The sequence below is a fragment of the Camellia sinensis genome, chromosome 3, assembly GCF_055761805.1.
Source record: "Camellia sinensis isolate YWXY chromosome 3, ASM5576180v1, whole genome shotgun sequence".
Taxonomy (NCBI): Eukaryota; Viridiplantae; Streptophyta; class Magnoliopsida; order Ericales; family Theaceae; genus Camellia; species Camellia sinensis.
In genome coordinates, this window is record NC_138963.1 from 114,907,248 (window position 1) to 114,931,625 (window position 24,378).

Consider the following 24,378-nt stretch of genomic DNA (forward strand, 5'->3'; position numbering starts at 1 on the left):
CGACCACTTTTCTTGTAATTCTCGTTTATTGTTGTTTTTGATACGTAGAATCAAATGAATAGAATGATGTCTCACGGAAGATTTTCAATAAATTTGTTGATTCTATATATATTTGGTTTTATGACTTTAAAATATCTGGCCATACATTGAAGATTTTCATTTTGAATTTATTGATTCTATGTATATGTCATATTTATATATGGTAACACAAACATTTTATACTAGTAACAATCAAAGTCGTTATTCCTTTTCTATTGATGCAGGGGATGAAGAGTCAGTGTGTTGAGAAAATGTCTGATTTTGTCTTTTGTAAGACAAGAACAGTCTCTACAAAAATAGTAAGTTTATTCATATGCTTCTAGCGGTTTCTAAATTAATTTTTGTTTTCATTTTTCAGGTTAGAAATTCTTGGAGAGATGCAAAATATGGTCAAAGAATTCAAGAACTTAGTTTTTAAAGTTTTTACATTTTTTAATATATGCAAGCATGGTTTAAAACTTTTTATTTAATTCCTTTGTATATACTTTTGAACATATTTAATTTTCATTTATAAAATATATGACGTTATTCTATTCAATATGTGGTTGTGATTCAAAGTATAGTATATAGTGTGTATTACATTCTTGAAATGCGCATATAAAAATAATATTGATTATTCTTCAAATATGTCGATTTTTTTTTTATTATAGGTTTTATTAGTTATTAATCACACTTAAAAGATGTGATCTAAATGTTATTAATCACACTTAAAAGATGTGATCTAAATGTTTTTAATCACACTTAAAAATTGTGATCTAAATGTTTTTAATCACACTTAAAAGGTGTGATCTAAATGTTTTTAATCACACTTAAAAATTGTGATCTAAATGTTTTTAATCACACTTAAAAGGTGTGATCTAAATGTTTTTAATCAAACTTAAAAGATGTGATCTAAATATTTTTAATCACACTTTAAAGATGTGATGAAAGCATTTTTTAATGATACTTAAAAAGTGTGATTAAAAATGACCCATTTTAATCACACTCCCAAAGACCACACTTTAATAAAACTTAAAAGGTGTGATTAAAAAACATACATCACACAAAAAAAGTGTGATCTTTATCTGTATTTGTAGTTGTGGCACAAAACAATGCGATGCAAGTGCACAAAACAGTGCGATACAAGGTAAATGCACAAAATAGTGCGATGCAGGTGCACAAAACAGTGCGAGACAAGGTGAATACGTATGGTATACAGAGGGAAATGAGCTGTACATAGAGTAGTGCATCATGTACCTTATGAAATGAGTGTAGGGCATCTTGCCATAACTTATTGAAATGTAATTGAAAAACACTGCGGAAGCTAACTCGATGAAACAGGAGCAACCAATCATGCAATTCAAATCACCCAAAATGTATGAGCATGTATGCATAATCTAAGGCACATGTATTAATCAGAGGGGAAAATGGCAATCCCAAAAGAATTTTGAAATGGTCGGAGATAACTTTCGAAAGCTGAATCATATCAGAATCATCATAGAGGTGAGCTCACCCAAATCTAGGGGAAAGTGCCCAACAAATGGCTTGAGTGGACTAAGGGAAAGTTTCAATTCATGCCCCTTGTTCAATTGATGACCCGATCAGATGCATCGAAAATTTCCCCTAGTGTCTAGTCACTGGTCACTATTTGTGTCACGCCCCAAAACCCGCCCCCTAAAGGTTTGGGCATGACCTAAGCAAAACTTGACATAAAAATTGGTGTACACACCGTACGGGGCCTTATCGGAAGCATAAAATATTAATATAACAGGAATACAAGCATACTCCATTGAGCTATTTCTAACATGCCAGGATCTCATGCATTATATACATCATCAAAAGTGGTTAAAGTTTAAAACTATATCCTTGGATATCGTGTATAACATATACATTACAGTCCTAGCCCGATAATTGGGCATAACAAAAGGAATATAAAAGTTAAGTACAACATCCATAGGTGGCTCTCAAAAGCAGACCCATATCTTAGCAGCTTCACAAAATAAATGGCCTGGTATGGTGCCTGAACATGTAATGGTTGACAAAAGGGACAGCGTCAAAATTAGGACTAACCCCCTGACTGATAACCTACAGAAACAGACATAATAGAGAGTGAGTCGAGCTCAATGAGTAGTAATACATAATGAAAAATACCTGACTTGAAACTTAAATACATCAATACATAAAAGATGTAGCATGCACATGATTTGTTTGATTCTGCATTTAGCTCATAAAGGACCTAGGCCTATTCCCGTGACATAAACTTGTGGCTATAAGCCCTTGAAACATGATGGCACGAAGCCCTTGAACATATGGCACGAGGCCCTTGAACATATGGCACGAGGCCCTTGAACATATACTTGAAACTTATGGCACATGGCCCTTGAACATATTTTTCTTTACATATAACATTAACATATCTCAAACATGCATAAGAGCATTACATGCTTGAGACATTAACATGATGGCATAACATAACATAAGTACTACTACTCACAGTGTTGAGATGGCGTGTTGCTTCCTTCTGGAATGTGCCCTGCACACAAGTGGTACATTAGTCTCTTTTGTTTTTATAAAGCATTTCCTGAGTCTTACACCTTGCATGCTTACAACCACTTTAAAATCATCTGAAAAACATTCTAAAAATACTAGAGAAACAAGTACTCAAAGCTGAACAAACATTGAATTTTTTCCTGAAAATGAGTCCTCCGCTCGAGCGTAACTTGGGCCGCTCGAGCGGACTGTAAATCGCGCAAAACTGCTGAGAGGTGGTTTTTCCCGCTCGAGCGGGCTTTCCTACGCTCGAGCGGACCAAGCGAATTTCCTGAAATTCTGGACTTCCATTCGAGTCTCAACTAGGTATTCATTCCATCTTCACATGCAACCCAAGGTTAGGTTAATGCAAATACTCACCTAATTTCACTACAACATGAGTTCTACCTTGAGTATCATAAATTAAGCAAGATTAGGAGCTTTAAAAAGTCATCTCCCTCTTTAATTCCACTCTTGAATTCAAGTTCTTTCAAATCTTTGAAACATAACACATAGTATATGCATAATTCCATGAAGTAATAATAGAAAACCATAGATTGAAGTATACTTTCATACCACACTTAAATCTAGATGTCTAAGCAACCAAGTAAGAGAAACCCTCATCAATCACTCATGAATTAGACATAGACATGAATCAAACATACACATCAATACAAACTCTAGGTGGCCATAACAAGGAGGATTTGAGCTTACCTTGAGTTTAATCCTACACTTCTACCAATTTGTTAAGCTTTCTTGTTGAATCCCTTCTCCCCCAATTTCTCTTCTTCACTTCCTCTTCCTTTCTCCCCCAAAAATGGTATTCACGTTTTTTTTTTCCTTTTTGACTAAAGCTCATGAAGTCTATACATATATAAGGCATATAGGACAAAAATGAATCGTTTAATCATCCCAAAATTAAAATTTCACGAACATGCTTAATATTACCTAAAAATTATGCTGATTACGAATATATAATCAATTTCAGCTAATTAAGCTGTTAAGGCTTCCAATTTCTAATTCAAACACGTTAATGGTGACAGATAGTTTCCTTGTGAGACAGATAGACATTCATAAACATGGATTTCACTTCCTTAATCATAATTTTTCACGGAACTACACAGTAAGCATTTAAAAGTACCATTTGAGGACTGAGAATATAACAGAAATCACATACGAGGGTCGGGTTATTACACTCTCCCCCCCTTAAATAAGTTTGGTCCTCCAAACTTGGGTTACCTTAGGGTTGGAACAGGTGTGGATATTGACGTTGCATCTCTTCCTCTCTTTCCCATGTTGCGTTGATCCCGTAATGTTCTTGCCACTCAACTTTTACCATTGGAATCTCACGGGTTCGCAATTGTTTTACTTGTCGGTCCAAAATGCGAATTGGTTTTTCCTCATAAATCAACTTGTCGTTCAACTCAATTTGATGGTAATCAATAACATGTGACGGATCCGGAAGGTACCCACGAAGCATAGAGACATGAAACACGTTATGCACTTGACTCATATGTGGTGGAAGGGCAACTCGGTAGGCTACTGGACCCACTTTTTCCAGAATTTGAAAAGGACCGACATACCGGGGTGTCAACTTACCTTTCTTTCCGAATCTTGGGTGCCCTTTCATCGGAGTGACTTTCACGAAAACATAGCTATCTTCGTCAAATTCCAAATCTCTCCGTCGGTTATCAGCATAGCTTTTCTGCCTGCTTTGAGCAGTTTTCAATCTTTCCCGAATAACGTGAACTTTTTCAGTAGTCAACTGAACGATCTCCGGCCCTAATAAGGATTTATCCCCAACTTCAGCCCAGCACAGGGGAGAACGGCATGGTCTTCCATACAAAGCTTCATAAGGTGCCATGTCTATGCTCGAATGGTAACTATTATTATACGCAAATTCTACCAACGGGAGATGGGTTTCCCAACTGTCTTGAAAATCTAGTACACACATTCGGAGCATATCCTCAAGAGTCTGTATCGTCCTCTCGGATTGACCGTCGGTCTGAGGATGGAAAGCTGTGCTGAACTTTAACTCTGTACCCATTGCTTCCTGTAAACTTTGCCAGAATTTAGAAACAAACTTAGGATCTCTGTCTGACACAATTGAGACCGGAACACCATGAAGCCTCACAATTTCATTTACATAAATCTCTGCTAATTTATCTGCATTATACTGAGTTTTTACTGGCAGAAAGTGGGCGGACTTAGTTAATCGGTCTACAACGACCCAAATTGAATTCATACCTCGAGGAGTCCGTGGCAACCCTATAACAAAATCCATGGTCAGATGTTCCCATTTCCATTCTGGGATGGGAAGAGGTTGCAATAATCCGGCAGGTCTTTGATGCTCCGCTTTTACTTGTTGACATTGCAAGCACTTAGAAACAAACTCCGCAATCTCCTTCTTCATACTTGGCCACCAAAAATTCTGCTTTAAATCTCGGTACACTTTAGTATTCCCTGGATGCATTGAGAACCTTGAGGCATGCGCGTCCTCCATCAATTTTTGTTTAAGACCCATCACACTTGGAACACATAGTCGGTTTTGAAACTTGAGCACTGAACCTACCACACTAAATCCCGGTTTTGGTTTTGTTTCGAACTCATCATGTATCTTCCTCAAAGTTTCATCTTCCATTTGGTGCACTTTAATCTCTTCCAATAAGGTTGGTTGTGCTACTATCGCTGCCATTAGGGCTTTTTGACCATGTAACACAAGGTTCAATTCTTCCTTATCCAATTCAATTACCCAGTCCTTGTGTCCTGTAACCATACTCGCCATATCTGCTGAAATCCCCCTATTTTTCCGACTGAGCGCATCTGCAACTGTGTTGGCTTTACCAGGATGATAATGAATCTTCAGATCATAATCTTTCAAAAGTTCCAACCACCGTCGTTGCCGCATATTTAATTCTTTTTGAGTGAAAAGGTACTTGAGACTTTTATGATCAGTGTATACCGCATAGGTGCTTCCGTACAAATAATGTCTCCATATCTTTAAAGCAAAGACTACTGCTGCTAATTCCAGATCATGTGTGGGATAATTCTGCTCATGGAGTTTCAGCTGTCTAGATGCATAAGCGATGACTCTTCCGTTCTGCATAAGTACGCAACCAAGCCCTTTGTGTGAAGCGTCACTGTAGATCACAAATCCTTCTGTACCGGATGGTAAGGCCAAAACTGGTGCTGTTGTCAACCTTGTCTTCAATTCCTGGAAAGCAGATTCTCGTTCCTCTGACCATTCGAATGCAACCCCCTTCCGTATTAGTTGTGTAAGTGGCACAGCAATTTTAGAGAAATCTCGAACAAATCTCCTGTAATAACCAGCTAATCCCATAAAACTACGCACCTCAGTCACATTAGTGGGAGTTGGCCAATTTACGACTGCCTCAATCTTGTGTGGATCCACAGAAACTCCTTCCTTTGTGATGATATGCCCCAGAAATGCCACCTCTAGTAACCAGAATTCACATTTCTTCAGCTTTGCGTATAATTTCTTTTCCTGGAGGGTTTGAAGGATTAAACGGAGGTGATTCTCGTGAGCATCCGCATTCTTTGAATAGATGAGAATATCGTCAATAAAGACCACCACAAATTCATCCAAATAGGGCTTGAAAACACGGTTCATCAAATCCATGAAAGCTGTTGGCGCGTTAGTAACTCCGAATGGCATAACCAAAAATTCATAATGACCGTACCGGGTCCGAAAAGCTGTCTTCTCAATATCATCAGCCTTGACCTTTAATTGATGGTACCCAGATCGCAGATCAATCTTGGAAAAGACTTGTGCCCCCTGCAGCTGGTCAAATAGGTCATCAATCCTTGGTAATGGATACTTATTCTTGATTGTGACTTTATTAAGTTCCCTATAGTCAATACAAAGCCGGAGTGTTCCATCCTTCTTCTTTACAAACAGAACCGGTGCACCCCACGGAGACACACTCGGACGAACGAACCCCTTGTCCAATAAATCTTGCAATTGCACTTTCAATTCCTTCATCTCAACTGGCGACATTCTATACGGAGTCTTTGATATGGGTTGAGTTCCTGGTGCTACTTCAATGGTAAACTCAATTTCACGGTCTATCAATTGCCCTGGTAATTCTTCAGGAAAGACGTCCGGAAATTCACACACAATCGGGATCATGTCAACAGTTCCATTCACCACTTGCCCCTCCAAAACACTGCATAAATACCCCTGACCCCCTTTTTGAATTAATTTACATGCCTTTGCTGCCGAGATCAAATAAGGTGGAGAAATTACGTCATGCCCTTGTAAGGTAGACTCTACTTGTCCCGGAGGGTGGAAACTGACTCGTTTAGTTAGACAATCTATAGTTGCACCATATTTACCCAACCAATCCATTCCCAGAATAATGTCAAAATAAGTCATGTCAAGAGGTAACAGGTTGGCATATAGCCGGACATCCCCAAGCTCGAGTTCGCAACCATAATAAACAGAAGTACAAAGCATAGAATCTCCCATAGGTGAGGACACACATAACATATAAGACAGTGTTTCTTCAGTTTTGTCTAAGTTTTGTGCAAATAATTTTGACACAAAAGAATGAGTAGAGCCAGAGTCAAATAAGATAGAAGCAGAGTGACCGTGAACCATAAATGTACCTGACACCACTGTTGCTGCATTCTGCACATCTCCTGGAACCAATGCAAACACCCTGCCTTGTCTCGCTATGTCTTTATTGTTGTTAGGTTTGACCGGCGCCTTGGTGTTAGTAATTGGTGTCGACCCTGCTGAGCTAGTAGCAGTCCTGTTACCATTTCGTTGATTCCTCTGAGGGCAATCCTTTATCAAATGACCCGTCTTTCCGCACTGATAACAGGCTCCAGACTTCCATTGACATATCCCATGGTGCCTCTTTCCACATTCCGAACAAACAGGAATTGTACCCTGATTAGGGGCAGAAGTATTCGTAGTCCCTGAGTTTTGTTTCTTGTTTGGTGGAGTAGTCACTCCCTTTGACCATTGATTATTTTGCCTCTTTCCTTTCCATTCAGCAATTCGGTTCTGAGCAGCAAGGTTTCCTTCAGCTATAACAGCCCTCTCCAGCACGTCTACGTAGGTAGGCAACTTTAACATATTGACTCGATCCAAGATGGCACCCCGTAAGCCCCCTTCAAATTTTCGTGCCTTTTTATAATCCGTGTCCACCATATGTGGCGCATACCGGGCTAACTCTGCAAATTGGGCCTCATACTCAGCAACAGTCTTGTTCCCTTGTCTGAGGGTTTCAAATTCTGTCACCTTTTTGTCTCGCATGCTTTGGGGGAAATATTTATCATAAAACAGCCCCAAAAATCTATCCCATGTTAACTCTGGATGGATTGTCCTCGTAAGCATCCACCACCTCCGTGCCTCGTCTTCAAGAGTGAAGGCCGCTAGTTGTACCTTTTGAGCTTCGGTGCAGGGAAAGACTTCAAATAACTTCTCTATGCCCAATACCCAGGCCTCAGCTTTCATCGGTTCTATTCCTCCTTTGAAAGTTGGCGGTTTCATCTTTTTAAACTCCTTAGTGAGGGTGATAGTTCGGTCTTCAGCATGAAAATCTTGCACTACAGGTGGGGGTACTGGTGGTGGTGGCGGCTGTTGGGGAGGCTGTTGCTGTTGTTGCCGTAAGGTCTCTGCCATTTCCATAAGCATCCTTTCCATCCTATCCAGTCGTGCTGAGGTGGCATCTTCCACATCTTCTGTCCTTGTTCTCACCATGATCTACACAACAATTAATTTAATACTATAGACATAATGCGACATGATTAGTATTATCAGAGTACACTTAATGTTGCCATCAAACTTGTCTTATATGTTTAGGATGTCATGCATGAGGCCTAAATCCTTTCTAGACACCCTATAGCTCGATGGATCCGTGTGTGAGATAGCAACTCGTGCTCTGATACCACTGTCACGCCCCAAAACCCGCCCCCTAAAGGTTTGGGCATGACCTAAGCAAAACTTGACATAAAAACTGGTGTACACACCGTACGGGGCCTTATCGGAAGCATAAAATATTAATATAACAGGAATACAAGCATACTCCATTGAGCTATTTCTAACATGCCAGGATCTCATGCATTATAGACATCATCAAAAGTGGTTAAAGTTTAAAACTATATCCTTGGATATCGTGTATAACATATACATTACAGTCCTAGCCCGATAATTGGGCATAACAAAAGGAATATAAAAGTTAAGTACAACATCCATAGGTGGCTCTCAAAAGCAGACCCATATCTTAGCAGCTTCACAAAATAAATGGCCTGGTATGGTGCCTGAACATGTAATGGTTGACAAAAGGGACAGCGTCAAAATTAGGACTAACCCCCTGACTGATAACCTACAGAAACAGACATAATAGAGAGTGAGTCGAGCTCAATGAGTAGTAATACATAATGAAAAATACCTGACTTGAAACTTAAATACATCAATACATAAAAGATGTAGCATGCACATGATTTGTCTGATTCTGCATTTAGCTCATAAAGGACCTAGGCCTATTCCCGTGACATAAACTTGTGGCTATAAGCCCTTGAAACATGATGGCACGAAGCCCTTGAACATATGGCACGAGGCCCTTGAACATATACTTGAAACTTATGGCACATGGCCCTTGAACATATTTTTCTTTACATATAACATTAACATATCTCAAACATGCATAAGAGCATTACATGCTTGAGACATTAACATGATGGCATAACATAACATAAGTACTACTACTCACAGTGTTGAGATGGCGTGTTGCTTCCTTCTGGAATGTGCCCTGCACACAAGTGGTACATTAGTCTCTTTTGTTTTTATAAAGCATTTCCTGAGTCTTACACCTTGCATGCTTACAACCACTTTAAAATCATCTGAAAAACATTCTAAAAATACTAGAGAAACAAGTACTCAAAGCTGAACAAACATTGAATTTTTTCCTGAAAATGAGTCCTCCGCTCGAGCGTAACTTGGGCCGCTCGAGCGGACTGTAAATCGCGCAAAACTGCTGAGAGGTGGTTTTTCCCGCTCGAGCGGGCTTTTCTACGCTCGAGCGGACCAAGCGAATTTCCTGAAATTCTGGACTTCCATTCGAGTCTCAACCAGGTATTCATTCCATCTTCACATGCAACCCAAGGTTAGGTTAATGCAAATACTCACCTAATTTCACTACAACATGAGTTCTACCTTGAGTATCATAAATTAAGCAAGATTAGGAGCTTTAAAAAGTCATCTCCCTCTTTAATTCCACTCTTGAATTCAAGTTCTTTCAAATCTTTGAAACATAACACATAGTATATGCATAATTCCATGAAGTAATAATAGAAAACCATAGATTGAAGTATACTTTCATACCACACTTAAATCTAGATGTCTAAGCAACCAAGTAAGAGAAACCCTCATCAATCACTCATGAATTAGACATAGACATGAATCAAACATACACATCAATACAAACTCTAGGTGGCCATAACAAGGAGGATTTGAGCTTACCTTGAGTTTAATCCTACACTTCTACCAATTTGTTAAGCTTTCTTGTTGAATCCCTTCTCCCCCAATTTCTCTTCTTCACTTCCTCTTCCTTTCTCCCCCAAAAATGGTATTCACGTTTTTTTTTTCCTTTTTGACTAAAGCTCATGAAGTCTATACATATATAAGGCATATAGGACAAAAATGAATCGTTTAATCATCCCAAAATTAAAATTTCACGAACATGCTTAATATTACCTAAAAATTATGCTGATTACGAATATATAATCAATTTCAGCTAATTAAGCTGTTAAGGCTTCCAATTTCTAATTCAAACACGTTAATGGTGACAGATAGTTTCCTTGTGAGACAGATAGACATTCATAAACATGGATTTCACTTCCTTAATCATAATTTTTCACGGAACTACACAGTAAGCATTTAAAAGTACCATTTGAGGACTGAGAATATAACAGAAATCACATACGAGGGTCGGGTTATTACAATTTGGGTTCATGCCCCTTGTTCGATGGATGGCACGGTCAGATGTACTGAAAAGTGCCCCTAGTGTTCAGTCACTGGCCACCTTTTTAACATTATGCAGGCACGTGTGATGGGGATCATCAGATCCTAGAACGGTTGCCAACCAATCAGATTAATGCTTCTCTTCTGTCCCAACATGTTGAGAATCTACTCCATTTTCCCCTAAAGTAGTGACGGATTCCTCACATACACTTTGCAATGATCATGAATGCGATGCCCCTTGTATGGGCACTCTCAGTTTGTTTATAAATTCCATACATGGACTTGTTTTTGAGTTTGGAGCGAACATTCGTGTATGGAATTTTGACCATGCCACTCTGTTAGACTTGAGCGACAGACATGCTATGGTAACTCAATGAAGAGCACTTTTGAGCAATAGACATGTTATGGTGACTCGATGAAGATCGCAGACTGAGACAAACACCAGGCGCGACACAATAGAACTCACAACTGACCCAAAAGCATAAAAAGACACAAGGTAACTGATCATTCATAGTGCCTTTAGTATTACTTATGTTCCCTTTAGAACTCAATTTCACAAAACCTGAGTTTTGATTCCATTTTTTTGCTCAAGATAGAGATTTTACTAATAAGTTTAAGTATTGAAAATTGATCCACCTGTTAATTCAAGCTAGTTCTTCTTACCCAACACAAGTATGTTATGCGCAACAGTCGGTGTAGCTCATGGCTTGATGCGAAGCTAACGACGTGAGTTGGGCAAAATGATTTAGTCGAAATAGATAAGATGGATATGGTTGAGACCGAACTTCAGGATGAAGTTGCCTACGTATCCCAAGAATGGGAATCAGGTCAACGCAGTTCATGGCTGAGGTTCACTCAGCTATTGACACTCTCCTTTTACGCTCTCACTTTTGCCAAAGTCGCCCCTTAGAGGGTTCAACCTTGCGAGCTATATTTGTTTGATTTCTCATTTTTCATGCTCTAACTTTTACCTAGGTCGTCCGTTCAGGTTTTCGGCCTAGCAAGCCTCTCAAGGATAGCGTTACAACATTTACAGTGAGGTTAATCAATAGTCATCCTTGCCCTGACACTGGAACTGGCTTTGCCTTGATTTAAGTTTGGTTCTCCATTATTTTACGCATGCCTTCTTTCTTTCTTTTTCTTCATTTTCAGAGTTGGTTCTTCTTGCAATGTGGTACTTCCTCGCATTAGCTTCTCCAGATTCAGACAACAGTTCCCTTCTTCACAATTGATTGGACTTCATTCCAATGAATACCCCTAGCTTGATGGTTGACTTTTTTCCCTTTTCTTTGTTCTTTTCTTTTTTTTTTCTTTTTGTTTTTTTTTTCTTTTTTCTTCTTCTTTTCTCTTTTTCTTTTTTTTCTATTAGTTTCTTTTCCTCTTTTTTTTTTTGAAGTAATGAAAATACCCGGGGGAGAAATTCTATAAGTATGAGGTCTGAAAGTCGCCTTCTACTTGCGGGTTTGAAAGCCACCTTCTGCTTGCCAAAATAATCACCCAATAGTGAAGAGAATACCCAGGATAGTGTAGAATACCACACAAAATTCTGAATCTATCTTCGCAAGTTTGCAAAAGAAACAACTCAAAATTTCGAAATTATGAAGGACTTTGCGTCGATAAGTCAGAATTCACTCAAACCATTTAGGGGATCCTTTTCAACACTCGCGCTTATTAACAGAATCTCATTCAAAAAGTAAATTCAAAGCTTTTTCTATTTTTAAAAGGTCACCCATGCATTCCTACAGGCACAACAAAATGATCAAAAACTTGACTCCCACTTTCTTATAAAGATGAAGACCTAAGGGTACATGAGAGCGACTTAAATGAAAACACTTAACTGACGCAACAACACAAGAAAAGACAAAGAAAATAAAACTTAAAACTCGACTACTTACAAAACACAACTCAAAACAAAACCAGTATCCTTGAGACAAAAGGGGTTTTCACTCTCTAAGTCCATCTGTAGAATTCAAAAACAACTTCAAATAGCCCACTAGAGGGTTCAAATCAACCTTTCATTCAGCAATACTAACATCCACACCAAGCAAGATTGATTTCAGACTTTCAAACTAAGTCTTACAGATTGAGCCTCACAATTACCCCGATTATCCCCACACATCTCCTTTATCGTGTTGGCTGGGGTCAAGGTTGGTTATTGGCATGCCATGGATGGGATTTATGTTATGGAGTGGCAATCTATTGCAGTCAAGGAGAGGGCCTTGAGATTTTCAGGTGGGATGATGATCTTATTGTTAATCAAGTCTTGAATTTCATGGCGAAGGCAAAAGCAACGGTCAGTATGATGACTGTACTGCTGATGGAATGTGCAATATTAGGTAGCGCCATGTCTAGGTGGGAGAGGATTAGGGAGAGGTCGAGGATTGAGCGGTTTGAGATACCCTTTCTCCATCAATACCTTTAAGGCGAGGGTTGAACTCATATGGAGATGGGCAAAGGTTCGTTTTTGGGAGGAGGAAGCATCAGGTTTAGAAATATTGGCGAAGGGATTGGCAGTTGTTGGCTGGGCATTCATAGGATTGGGACGGGAATCAGGATGGGTGTTTCTGGTATTACATCTCTTTTCACGGCTTACCTCTGATTCAAAATGCTCTCAACCTGAGTGATAAAGGTGTCATCCACAGTCTTCGCAACAACTGTGAGCATTTGCTGCTTGTTCAACCCTTTGACCTTCAAAGTCTCAATAGCCCATCGAAGATGTGCATAGGGATCGATACCAGCCCCAGTTTTATTCTTGCCACTTGCTTCAACTTGGCCAAGCGATTGGGTGACTATATCGAAGCGAGGCCCACTTGTTGTCGATATGTCATCACCCGGACTTAAGAGGGCTTCGGGTTGGCCATTTCCAACTACAGCTCGCCCTAAGATTGGGGAGCTTTTTGATGGGATCGAAACCCCAAATGTTAAATCTACCATCGTTCATTGAATGTCTCTAATCATTCTCAACATCTCAGCAATAGTGGGTTCGGCCATTTGGCGCTCTTGATGTGTCTGAATCGGAGTGGGTGTATCCATCATGCACAAATCAGTGCTTTCTGGAATGAACACCTTAGGCTTGGGTAAATGGGTCAGGGTGATGTATATGCTAAGGTTGAAGGTAGGAAGTAATGTATGGATGAGGTTAAGGTGAGGATGAGGTACTTGGTCATGGTTGGGAAGTGGGTTGGTGGTAACATTAGGGTCTTGGGGTGGAGCTATTGTCTAGTTGTCGATGAGATTCTGAATCTCATGACGAAGGTGGTAGCAACGATCGGTGCCATGACTGCGCTGATGATGATACGCACAGTATTTGGTAGGGTTATGTCTAGCAGGGAGTGGGTCAGGAAGAAGTTGGGGATAAAGGAGTTTGAGATACCCTCTTTCTATCAAGATTTTTAGTACGTTAGTTAGGCTCATATGGAGGGGGGTGAAAGTTCTACCTTGAGCTCGGGTTGGGCTAGCTGTTTACGGGTTAATATTGGCAAAAGGGTTGACAGTTTTGGGATGGGTGGCAATGGTATTGATTTCAGTGGGTTTGGGAATAGTGCTACTGTTAGCATTGGTACTCTCAAAAAACACCCTCCTTATTAGTTCGCTTGTTCTGGGAATAATCCCCTTGTTGAATACACTCTCAATTTGAACCCCCAATTCATGCAAAGTTTTAAAAGTGAATAGTGGAGTGACTATTAACTTTTGTAAGATATTTGGCTCAAGGTTCTGCACCACTATCCGCACTTGGTCCCTTTCAGAAGGTAGATCTATCATTTGTGCTGCCTCCACTCTGCACCTTGCAACAAATTCCACAAAAGGTTCTTTAGGATTCTGATGGGTTCTTCAAGCTCTTGGGTGGTCATTTCAATTTGGGTATTGTAAGAATACTGATTGACAAATGCCTCAGACAACTCTTCCCAGTTCTGCTTCACTTTATCCTCAAACTTGGCGTACCAAGTGGCTGCTATACCCAACAGGGTTCTTCCATACATAGAGAGTTTCTAAGGCTTAGTTAGACCCATTGGTTTCAGGACATCCAAGAAAAGTCAGAAATGTACCATAGGATCTCCAGACCCGTCAAAACGGTCGACATGTGGCATTTTGAATATGTCTGGGAGCCTTACAACAACCTCCCTGTACCCATCCTCAATGTTGGGAATGGAGCTAATTCCCTGTGTCTTTTTGAATTACTTCTCAAGGTTAGCAATTTTTAACAAGGTCAGGTCGAAATCATTAATATCAAGGGGAAAAAGGCCTTCATTAGGCTGTACCAAGGGTCTAAAAACTCGAGCTTCAGCCAACCCTGGATCTGGACCTTGTAAATCTTCAATTGGCAGAGGTGGATCAAAGTTCGGTTGGGGGCCCAGGACTGGATGTGTGGTAGATACCCTAGATGAGCGTTACATTTCAGTATTCATCTCATCCTGCATGGCGATTCCCTGGCTTAACACCGCTATCATGGCCACAACTTCTTCTGGACTCTGCGTTATCACGGGTCTACTGAGTTGGCAATCGAGGAAATGGATGAGTGTAAGCTAAGAGCTGACTAACAAGGATTTTGACCAGATTATACTTGATGTATCTAAACTGGATTAGTCTAGATGGGTTTGACTAGATTGGGCTTTTTCGAATTAGTCTTTTGGCATTGGATGCATCTTTTTTGAGTTGGCCTTTGGGGATCAGATGGACTAGGCCTTTGCTTAGTGGGTTTTTCTGGGATTTGGATGGACTGTGTCTAAATAGGTTTTTTCTGGGATTATATGGACTGGCCCTTTGTTGAATTGGGTACGACTCCTTCTTTAGTTCAGACAAACCTAGCATTAAAAACAAAATGCCCCATTAGATTAGGGTACCAGGTATGCTGGTCAAAACAAAGCAAGATACAATTTTTGGCCCTGGTTCTGGTCTTGCTGAAGATGCACCCGTATCAAACACAAACCCCTGGATTTCGACCCAAATTTGATTCTGATATGACCCTCAAGTTTGAAAGGAATCGCCTCAATATTAAGACTCTCCAAGGATTGCATCATACATTCCCAAAGAGTTCACATTTTGCACAAAAGCATTCAAAAGACCCCTATGAGAGGTTAAGGCTTCCTTGTCCTAGCTTTGGAGTGATCTAGAGTTTCACTACTCAAACAAGTGGTTTCATAACATCCTGAATGTGGGAGAGTATCTTGTCCTAATTTGAATGGTCGCTAGAGCTCACTACATGCACTAGGCCAATTGGTCCAAAAGGGTGCCTCGGCAAGATTGCCTAATATAACTCTCACACCTATCACCAAGAAGTGAAAGGAGGATCAAGCGGTACAGCGGTAATCCAAATCCAAGGGTCGTGTTTCCAACATGGCAGATCCCATGACCGGTCAACCTTTTGGCGAGCTTTTGGGCAAGCCTCCAGCAAACCGTCCAGGAATAGCAGATGGAAAACACAGCGACTTAAAGTAACAATGCAAATGCAATGCAAAGAACATATATAGCATGATAAAATTTCACATAATGAATTTCAAGTCAAGTTCTCTAAATCCCCAACAGAGTCGCCAAAAACTGTGGCTCGCTTTTCGTGCTCCTTTCGAATATGACTAGCCCTACAGTTCGGACTCCCGTGGTTCTTAATCTGATTTCACAAGTGCACTGTGAAATAGTGAAAACACGAAAAGAGTCTAAACCCGACAATTCTTTTGGAAAATCGATTTGAATCAAAAATGCCAAAAATTGACTTCATTACCAGATTTCAGAGTCCCCACCTAAATATTTTTCAAAAATTTAGGAAACCTGTGACTCGTGCTAAAGGCCACTTATCTGTCATCACCAAAGTGTCTCGGCTCGGGAACTTAGGCACGAGAGGAGAAGGTCATGAATTGAGCACCCTGCTCGCTCAATCAAAGATCGGCCTCTACTGATCTTGATGTGATTTTTATTTACATTATATGATCTTGTTCCGATTTATTAGGCTAACTTTACTAGGTGATTCACACAAGTATAGACTAATTTGAAAAAGTTAGAACATTTGATTTCGTGTTTGTTTGAAAATTGTTTTAATACGCATCACTTAAAAAAGTGAGTTTGCATGCACATTAGTCAATTTATCCCAATTTTGGCAATTAGCCTTCATTCACAGGCATTCAAACAATTATATCACCTAAGCAATTAGCCTCATGGTATTATGCTTGGCATGGCAACAATCACATTTATGCGATATGCTAAAACAATAAGTGCTCATCTAGTACTCCAAGGCAAGCCAAATAAAGAAAATAATTAGAAAATATGCATGTTCCTAACTAATGTGATGACTAATGCAACACACACATTTATGCAAAGTATGATGAGCCAAACCCTAATGCATGCGAGACGATAGATGTGAATCATAAGAATACTAATTTGAAAAATGATGTTTTATACTAATCATTGTAAACAAATAAGTAAAGGGGAGAAAGGCGTAGGGTTGGAAGACATACACATTATTACATATTCGCCCTCACGCAAGAGGGTGCGAGTGAATGTCCGAGAATTTGAATTAAACTAACTATTACAAAACCAAGTGAATGAATAAATAACTAACTAGCTAAGCCATAATTAACTAACTAGCTAATTTATTACAACAAAGCAAGCTAATTATCTAACAAATCATTGTTACAACAGTAGTAATTATGATGATAATAATTACAACAATATTGAGATCATTAATTTACAATTTACAATGGAAGCACAAGGATGGCATGCTCGTAGCGGTTTCAGAAGTAATTATGTCTGCCTTACATGGAATCTCTCCTGTTTCACCTTCAGTCACAGCCCTCTGCTTCTGCAAAACACACTGCCTTACCAAACATTGATGGCTGGCCAGCCCCCAATGAAGCCCAGCCGGGCCCAAATAGGGTCGGTCGTGTCCTAATTTTATGCAAAACTCTATTTTTGTGTTCTGAGGTGAAAACAGTGCAGATAGAATTTTCTGAGCTCTGTTTGTCCCTCTCACACTTCTTTGTCATAGAAAGCCTCAAGAGAAGAATGGAGTCGTTTCCAAAACCATCAATGAGCAATTTGCTTGCTTGATGATTTCGGCGACGATTTAGACAAAATTCAATAAATGCAATGAATAACAACCACCCTTTCCCTTTATCATGGAGTGAGCTCAAAGGGGGGGGAGTAAAGATGCTTCAAGGGTCGTCAAAACACCATTGATTGACGTGTGATGACTCTTGACACAATAGACTCGACGTAACGTCCGGCCGAGCCCAAGCAATATAATCCATGTTCTTTATGTTGGTTGGTTCATTTTAAGTCAAATTCATTAGTCTTTTCCATTCTTTAATCCATTAGTCCAAGGTGATGATTACATCCACTAGAGATTACGTCCAATAAATGAGAAGCACGTCAAACGGGAAGTGATTCTCAACATGAAAAAAAGAGACCATGTCGTTGACGATGAATCTCCGTAGAGATTAAGCCATTAAGCATAGATCTCTAGTTCATGTTTTGAATAACCGTCAACCGGTTGAAACAACTCTCAAATGAAAGAAATGGATGATAGGTTGCTTGTTAAAATGAGGTTCTAAACATGGAAATTAAACAAAGAAAGGCCAAAAACAACAAACAACAAGCTATATATGCAAACATATGAGACAACAAGCAAACTAATCAAAGCATGAATTAATTAAATAAACTAGTACAGCCCTAAAACAGCCTTTAATACGTGAAAAATAGTGGCTCAAAGTGTATGAAAACCCAAAAAGCTAAACAACAAGCAAAGACAATAAGGCTAGTAAGCAAGAACAAGGAGAGGTGGCTAACCCCTCCACATTGGAAACCTCAAAGCATGATTTTTAGCCTCTTTTAAACTCTGAAAATCAATTTGGAAAGCAAAGAAAAGGGTGTAAAAACAAGGGTTTGAGCTATAGGTGAAAGTGCAAGAAAAAGTGGTAACTCTCTCTACCCTTTGGTAGCTATCCAAACCCAAGCTTAGACACTTAAAGTAGGCTTAAGACAATATAAAAACACAAGAAATAGATAGCAACATAGAGCAAAGAGAGCAAGGGAAGAGATAGTAAGCTTATACCTCTCAAGAAGGTAAGCTCTTTGATGTGAATCAAACTAGGTCCAAACACACTCTCAAGCTTGAATTGTGATGCTCAAGGCTCAACCAAGGTTCCAAGGCTACGGTGTGAAGGTGTATATGGTGTGTGGATATAGGTTAAAGGTGGTGAGCTTGCTCAAAGGTTGCTTGCATAAGAAGAAGGAGCTCTCAGGAAGGTGTATAAGCTTTTTGGAAATTGTTCAACCCTCAAAACAGAGATACAACTTTGTTGTTATAGAATTTAAGCAAAAGAGGTCATAAATATCTTCAAAAATAAACAGCAGGCAGGCTCTTGCCCAGAATAGTGTTTCTCGTTACTAAAGCATGGCCGGCCATAAATGGCCACGGCCGACACGCAATGAGGCATGGCCGGGCCTCAATATGATCTTCTGTCTCTCTGCTTCAGACTTAGCGTAGGGTGGCACAATGTGTAAAAATGTATTTTTGAGGTACAAACAGTGTGAATATGGAAGGTTTGGGATTGTTTTGGAGCTTAAACATAGCCCCTTTGTTGAGACCTCGAACCACGCACAACACCACTTTCATCATCGAGTGTACCAGGCAAAGTGCTCGTGCCTTGCGGGCGGTCAAAAATGGGGTGTCTACACCAATTCACATACTTGTTTGTCAATGGTGCTTTGAATTTTTTTCAAAGCAAATTTTGAAAATTCTTTGTCTATCCAACTATGATTTGACATTATTGTGCAATAGTATAACCTGGCTCTGATACCACTGTAAGAAAAACAAATACCGGCGATGATCAATAATCCCGTAAGGGTATTTATCATGTAAGAAAGTCAAGAATCTGGAAATTGAAAACGACAGTATAAGAGTTGGTATTTTAGTGTTTGGTGCCATGTTTATAACCACGTATATATAGGCTTTAATGTTGTCCTTTGGAACCAATGCAACTTCTGGGTTTGTTTCATAAACCCAATAGACAACAACTCTTCTATGAACCATTGTGACTCAACAATTCAAATTCAAATCCTTCTACATTTCCATGTTTGCTCTCTTTCATTGCAGGAAAGTTTATCATTAATCTAATGGGATATGATTGAGTGTGTAGAGACCCACCGAATTATGATGTGGCCACTTTAATTCTATCAAATTATCCTACAAATCTAGGATCTAAACATGTGAAGTAACCTAGAATGTAAAAAATATTGAACACGTTGATTATACTAGAAATTAGAAAATAATTAGCATGCCAATAATAACTAAAAATTTACAACATCCATAAGCATGTAAATTATATTATAAAATTACAAAACTAAAAGACTAGCAAATCATGGTAGGGAATTAAAAATAATACACTGGGAATTATGAACATCTTGCCAAACTGGACAAATAGAAAATAACATTGCAAATAATCACTGTACAGTGTGTAGCAATCCCGATTTTGACCTGTCTCTTTGTGGTGTTCCGGGCTTGGGTTGGTATGGTTTTGAACGATGTTACGTATCTTAGTTCCCTGTATTCCCCTTATTTTGGTTATCAGGTTGTAGCAGAGAATGTTTGGTTCCAGAAGTTTGACCTGTCTGCAAAAGTACTGGGAAGGTGTATTCGACACTCGAGCGGGGCTTTCCACGCTCGAGCGGACCATGTTATATCAGTTCGTGAATCTGAGATTTCAAATCACTTTTGTATATCTCTCACTAAAAATGTTTCCTCTCCCTTCTCTCTACATTTCTCTACAGAAACTAGATCAAAAACCTTGATTTCTTAATATTCATTTGAGTTTTGCCATTGCTTCTTCATCAAAGTGGGTTATCATCTCGAGGGCTTCATTGTGTGCGGTGAAGATCGAGTTTAGGCATCGTTGATTTTGGGGTTTCATCTCTATTCTTCTTCAAACTTGAGGTATAGATTTTCTTTGAGTTATATATATATATACATATATTTTTGCAAGATATAGATGATTTTTGAAATCATCCTTTGATGGCTTTTAAAAATTAATTGTTAATTCAAGAAGTTGAGCGATTTTGAAAGTGGGTTTGTCTCTTGTTCTTTTAAAATGATCTTATGGGTCTTGATCTTCGTTGATTGAAGAAAAGACGATTTTGAAAAGTTTTCTTTCAAAAGATTTGGATTGTATAGTTTTGGTGAAAAAACCTAGAAATTTGGAGATTTTTAAAAGAGATTGAAAATCCATGAATGATATTGTTATATTTTTTTTGTGTGTCAAAATAAATGGGTGTTTGGAAAATTTCTTATTTATATTTATATAAATGATGAATTTCATGGAATATGAGAATTGTTGTTTATTTTGAAAATTATTGTTCAAAACGTTGAAATAGTATTGAAATGACTAATTGTTGAGGATACTTGAGAAGAGGGAATTGTGTTATTCCTTGGATGATGAATTAGAATAAAAGTATTTATATTCATCTTGTGAAATTGGCATATCAATTCATTTGATTACATTAAACTTTGAAAGTTGATTTGAAAACTTGCATTGAGAAAAGAATTTTGATAAACAAGTTTTCATGGAATAGTTTTGAGGTAAATACGTTGGTAAGTCTTGATAGGTAGTATTGATGATATTAAATAAGTTGGCCTGAGAGTCGGGGGTGAAAGACCGAAAACCTGCGCGGATAGGTGTTGAGCCTTCCAATTAATACCGGTAAAAATAACAATTTGGTAGTACTTTTATAGTCTACTTCCAGACACAGACCTAGGGATTACCAAAGTCGTATTTACCACCCTTGAAATAAATTGTTAAGTTTTGAACAATTGAAATTGTATGACATTATTGAGCATGATGGTTTTCAAAAGATGAAAATGTGAATTATCTTAAAAAAGGGCATAGCATGACATGTGCATTTCATCTCTTGAGACTTGTATAAAATGTATATACTTTGTTAAGAATTTCCTACTGGGCTTTATGCTCACCCTACGGGATTTTTGTGCAGGAAAAGATGTGGTAATCCCACCCAACTAGGGGCGTAGAAGTATGTGTGTTGGGAGTACAAAGCTCTCATTTTGCGTGACTCTGTTTTGTAAGCCAAAGTCTGTATTTGTGTGGGTTTGAATAACCGTTTTGTGTAACCGAGCCTAAGCCTTGGAAACTTGTAAACCCTTGGGGGTATCTATTTGTTTATTTATTTGGTTTTGGATTAAACGTATAATCGTATTGAGGAATTAATTGTATCATGTAATGTAAGTGTGGAGAATTATTTCTGTTTTCCTTTAAGGAGCCATGATGGTTATGTTATCGTTTGGGTATAGGAAATTGGGGCGTTACAACTTAGTATTAGAGCTACCGGGTTTAAATACTTGGAGCTCGTGGGAAGTGGTTGTTTAACCCCAATGGGTTCATTTAGCATGCTTAGGATGTGTTATGCATTTTGTGACTATGTGACAACATGCTTATGTGACTAAATGGGTATAGGATTGGACTTTTGGGATGTTGTTTGCGCCTGTTAAATTCCTTGAGGTCTTATTAGAAGGGTACTTGATCAATACTTATTCTACTAAGAATTTTTTGTTTTTCGTGGGACGAATCTCATCATAAGAGTATAATCCGTATGTGTTTACATGACTAAGTGCTTATGTGAGGTGAAATTTTATTGTTACATGGTAGAGGAATATATAGAATTATTGTGATCAAATATGTAAGGCAAGTTGCAGGCACATATGGGTTAGTGTGCTAAATTAATTCTATTGTCATTTATAGGATGTCAGGAAGAGGTCAAACCCGTGGTAGTAGAGGCGGGAGGCGTGGTAGGGCTCGCTGAGGTGTGCATGAGGTACCGGTGCAAGAGGAAGAGTCCGGCCAAGCTAATGTGGCCAAACAAGTGGGGCAGGCTGGAATCCCGAGACAAGTGGATCAAACCATAATGGGGGTCCTAGCTCGAGAAATGGCTAGGGCTTTAAGAAAGTCTATGAACTTGTTGAGGGTGGAGAATCAAACCCAAGAGAACACCGCGGAGTCAAGGATGAGTTTCCTTACCAGAGAGTTCTTGCGGGCCAAGCCGGATGAGTTCTTTGGTGGCCTCGAGCCCAAGAAAGTAGATGAGTGGCTTGAACAAGCTGTGAAGACATTTGAGATGCTTCACATCGAAGATAGTGAACTAAGAGTGACTCTAGCGAGTTACTACCTTAAGGGAGACGCGGGTCAATGGTGGAAATATGCCAAGGGTAGAGTGGAACCGATATGGGAAGCCTTTACGGTTGCTTTCCAAGATAAGTACATATCTCCCACTGCTAGGGGGAGATTAAGGCAAGAGTTTAAAGACCTCAAATAACTCGACATGCCCATGGCCGAGTTTGAGGTGGTCTTCTCTAATTTGTCCAGATTTGCACCAGAGTTGGTGGCAACGAAAGAGCGTCGTTGCATTGAATTTGAAAAGAAATTGAAAACAAAAATTATGTTCAAGCTTGTCAGAAATATGATTCGAGAATATGACCGTCTTATGGAAACGAAGACACACGTAGAAATTTCCATACAAGCCAAGGAGGAGAGGCTTCAGAGTTCGAGGTCTAGGGGCCAAGAGTCTCAAGCAGACTATAGGCAGAACAAGAAGAGCGGGAACACCTATCCATCCCAATCCCAACCACAGCAGTCTAGATCCACTTTTCCTTTGCCTGGTGCGGGTCCAGGAAAAAGTGCATTGAGTAGCTTCTCGTGTTTCAAGTGTGGCCAACCGGGTGACAAAGCCTTCTCATGCCCACAGAAGGGAGGAGGGCAGTTAATGTTACCACCACCTAACCGATCTCAAAGTCAGTCTCAGTCTCAGAATAAAGGTCAAGGGTTTGATTGTTATCAGTGTGGTCAACCGGGGCATATGAAGAGAACTTGTCCACAGTTGAGAGGCGTATCTGGCGCATCAGGGTCGAGGCAGACTCAAAGCCACCAGCAGGCTCAATCAGTCCAAGCTTCGCGAGTTAATTAGGGAGCCGCTTCGGCTCAGTCAGTACAACAGGCCTATGCTTCGAGAGGGGAGCAAGTTAATCAGGGGCCACAGGGGCGCGTGTATGCTATTACCGTGCCAAAGCAGTTTCCAAAATCCTTAATTGTGAGAGGTATTTTTGTTATGTGTAATTCCTTGGCTAATGTATTGATAAACATGGGTGTGTCTTATTCATTTATATCTATTGCATTTGCTTCTGCATTGGGGTTAGAGGTGGCACGGTTAGCGTCTCCGCTCAAAGTAGAGTCACCTATTGGGGGTACGGTTGATTTGGGCCGAGGTTGTCGTGATTGTGAAATAGAAGTTGCCGGGTGTCGACTTCTGTTTGCTTTTGTATTGCTAGATATGTCGAGTTTTGATGTCATTTTAGGCATGGACTAGTTGTGTTCTTATCAAGCTGTGATTGATTGTTACCGTCAGAGAGTTATAGTGTGCACTTCAGGTGGTGATTGTTTCTATTTTCTGGGGAACCGAGTTGGTAGAGCCTTGTTGTCAGTTGTTGACCCTCGTAGTAGGAGCAAGCTTAGTGGCTTTCTTGCAACACTCTTGGATAATGAGAGTGACGAGACCCGTGTTGAGTTACTGAGGGCAGTTTTTGAATACCCGGATGTCTTTCTAGAAGATCTTACTAGTTTACCACCTCATCGGGAGATCGAGTTCTCTATTGAATTGGTGCTTGGCACGGCACCGATTTTTATGTCACTGTATAGATTTGCACCCGCGGAATTGCATGAGTTGAAGGTTCAACTCCAAGAAATTTTAGACGAGGGCTTCATTCGCCCTAGTACATCGCCTTAGGGAGCGCCGACTCTCTTTGCAAAGAAGAAAGATGGGTTATTGCGGTTATGTATTGATTACCGCAA

The 24,378-nt window shown here is 39.6% G+C and overlaps 1 protein-coding gene across 1 annotated transcript; it reads right to left on the reverse strand.

The window, feature by feature from the left end:
- Positions 1 to 3,787: 3,787 nt before the first annotated feature.
- LOC145821781 (uncharacterized) lies at positions 3,788 to 13,474 on the reverse strand. Its single transcript, XM_082918349.1, has 6 exons — positions 13,134 to 13,474; positions 8,795 to 8,903; positions 6,470 to 8,281; positions 5,900 to 6,103; positions 5,120 to 5,806; positions 3,788 to 4,723 (listed from the first exon to the last, which is right to left on the reverse strand). Exons 1-6 carry the CDS (start codon positions 13,472 to 13,474, stop codon positions 3,788 to 3,790), a joined length of 4,089 nt encoding a protein of 1,362 aa, XP_082774475.1.
- Between the last annotated feature and the right edge of the window lie 10,904 nt (positions 13,475 to 24,378).

Excerpts from the sequence above, each read along its gene's own strand:
- LOC145821781 (XM_082918349.1), bottom strand. The coding sequence starts at position 13,474 with ATGGTAGATTTAACATTTGGGGTTTCGATCCCATCAAAAAGCTCCCCA. Across the intron at positions 6,104-6,469 it reads TGTCTCCGTGGGGTGCACCG|AATGCGGATGCTCACGAGAA; the intron begins GTTCTGTTTGTA and ends ATCTATTCAAAG. Across the intron at positions 5,807-5,899 it reads CTCCCACTAATGTGACTGAG|GGGGTTGCATTCGAATGGTC; the intron begins GTGCGTAGTTTT and ends CTAATACGGAAG.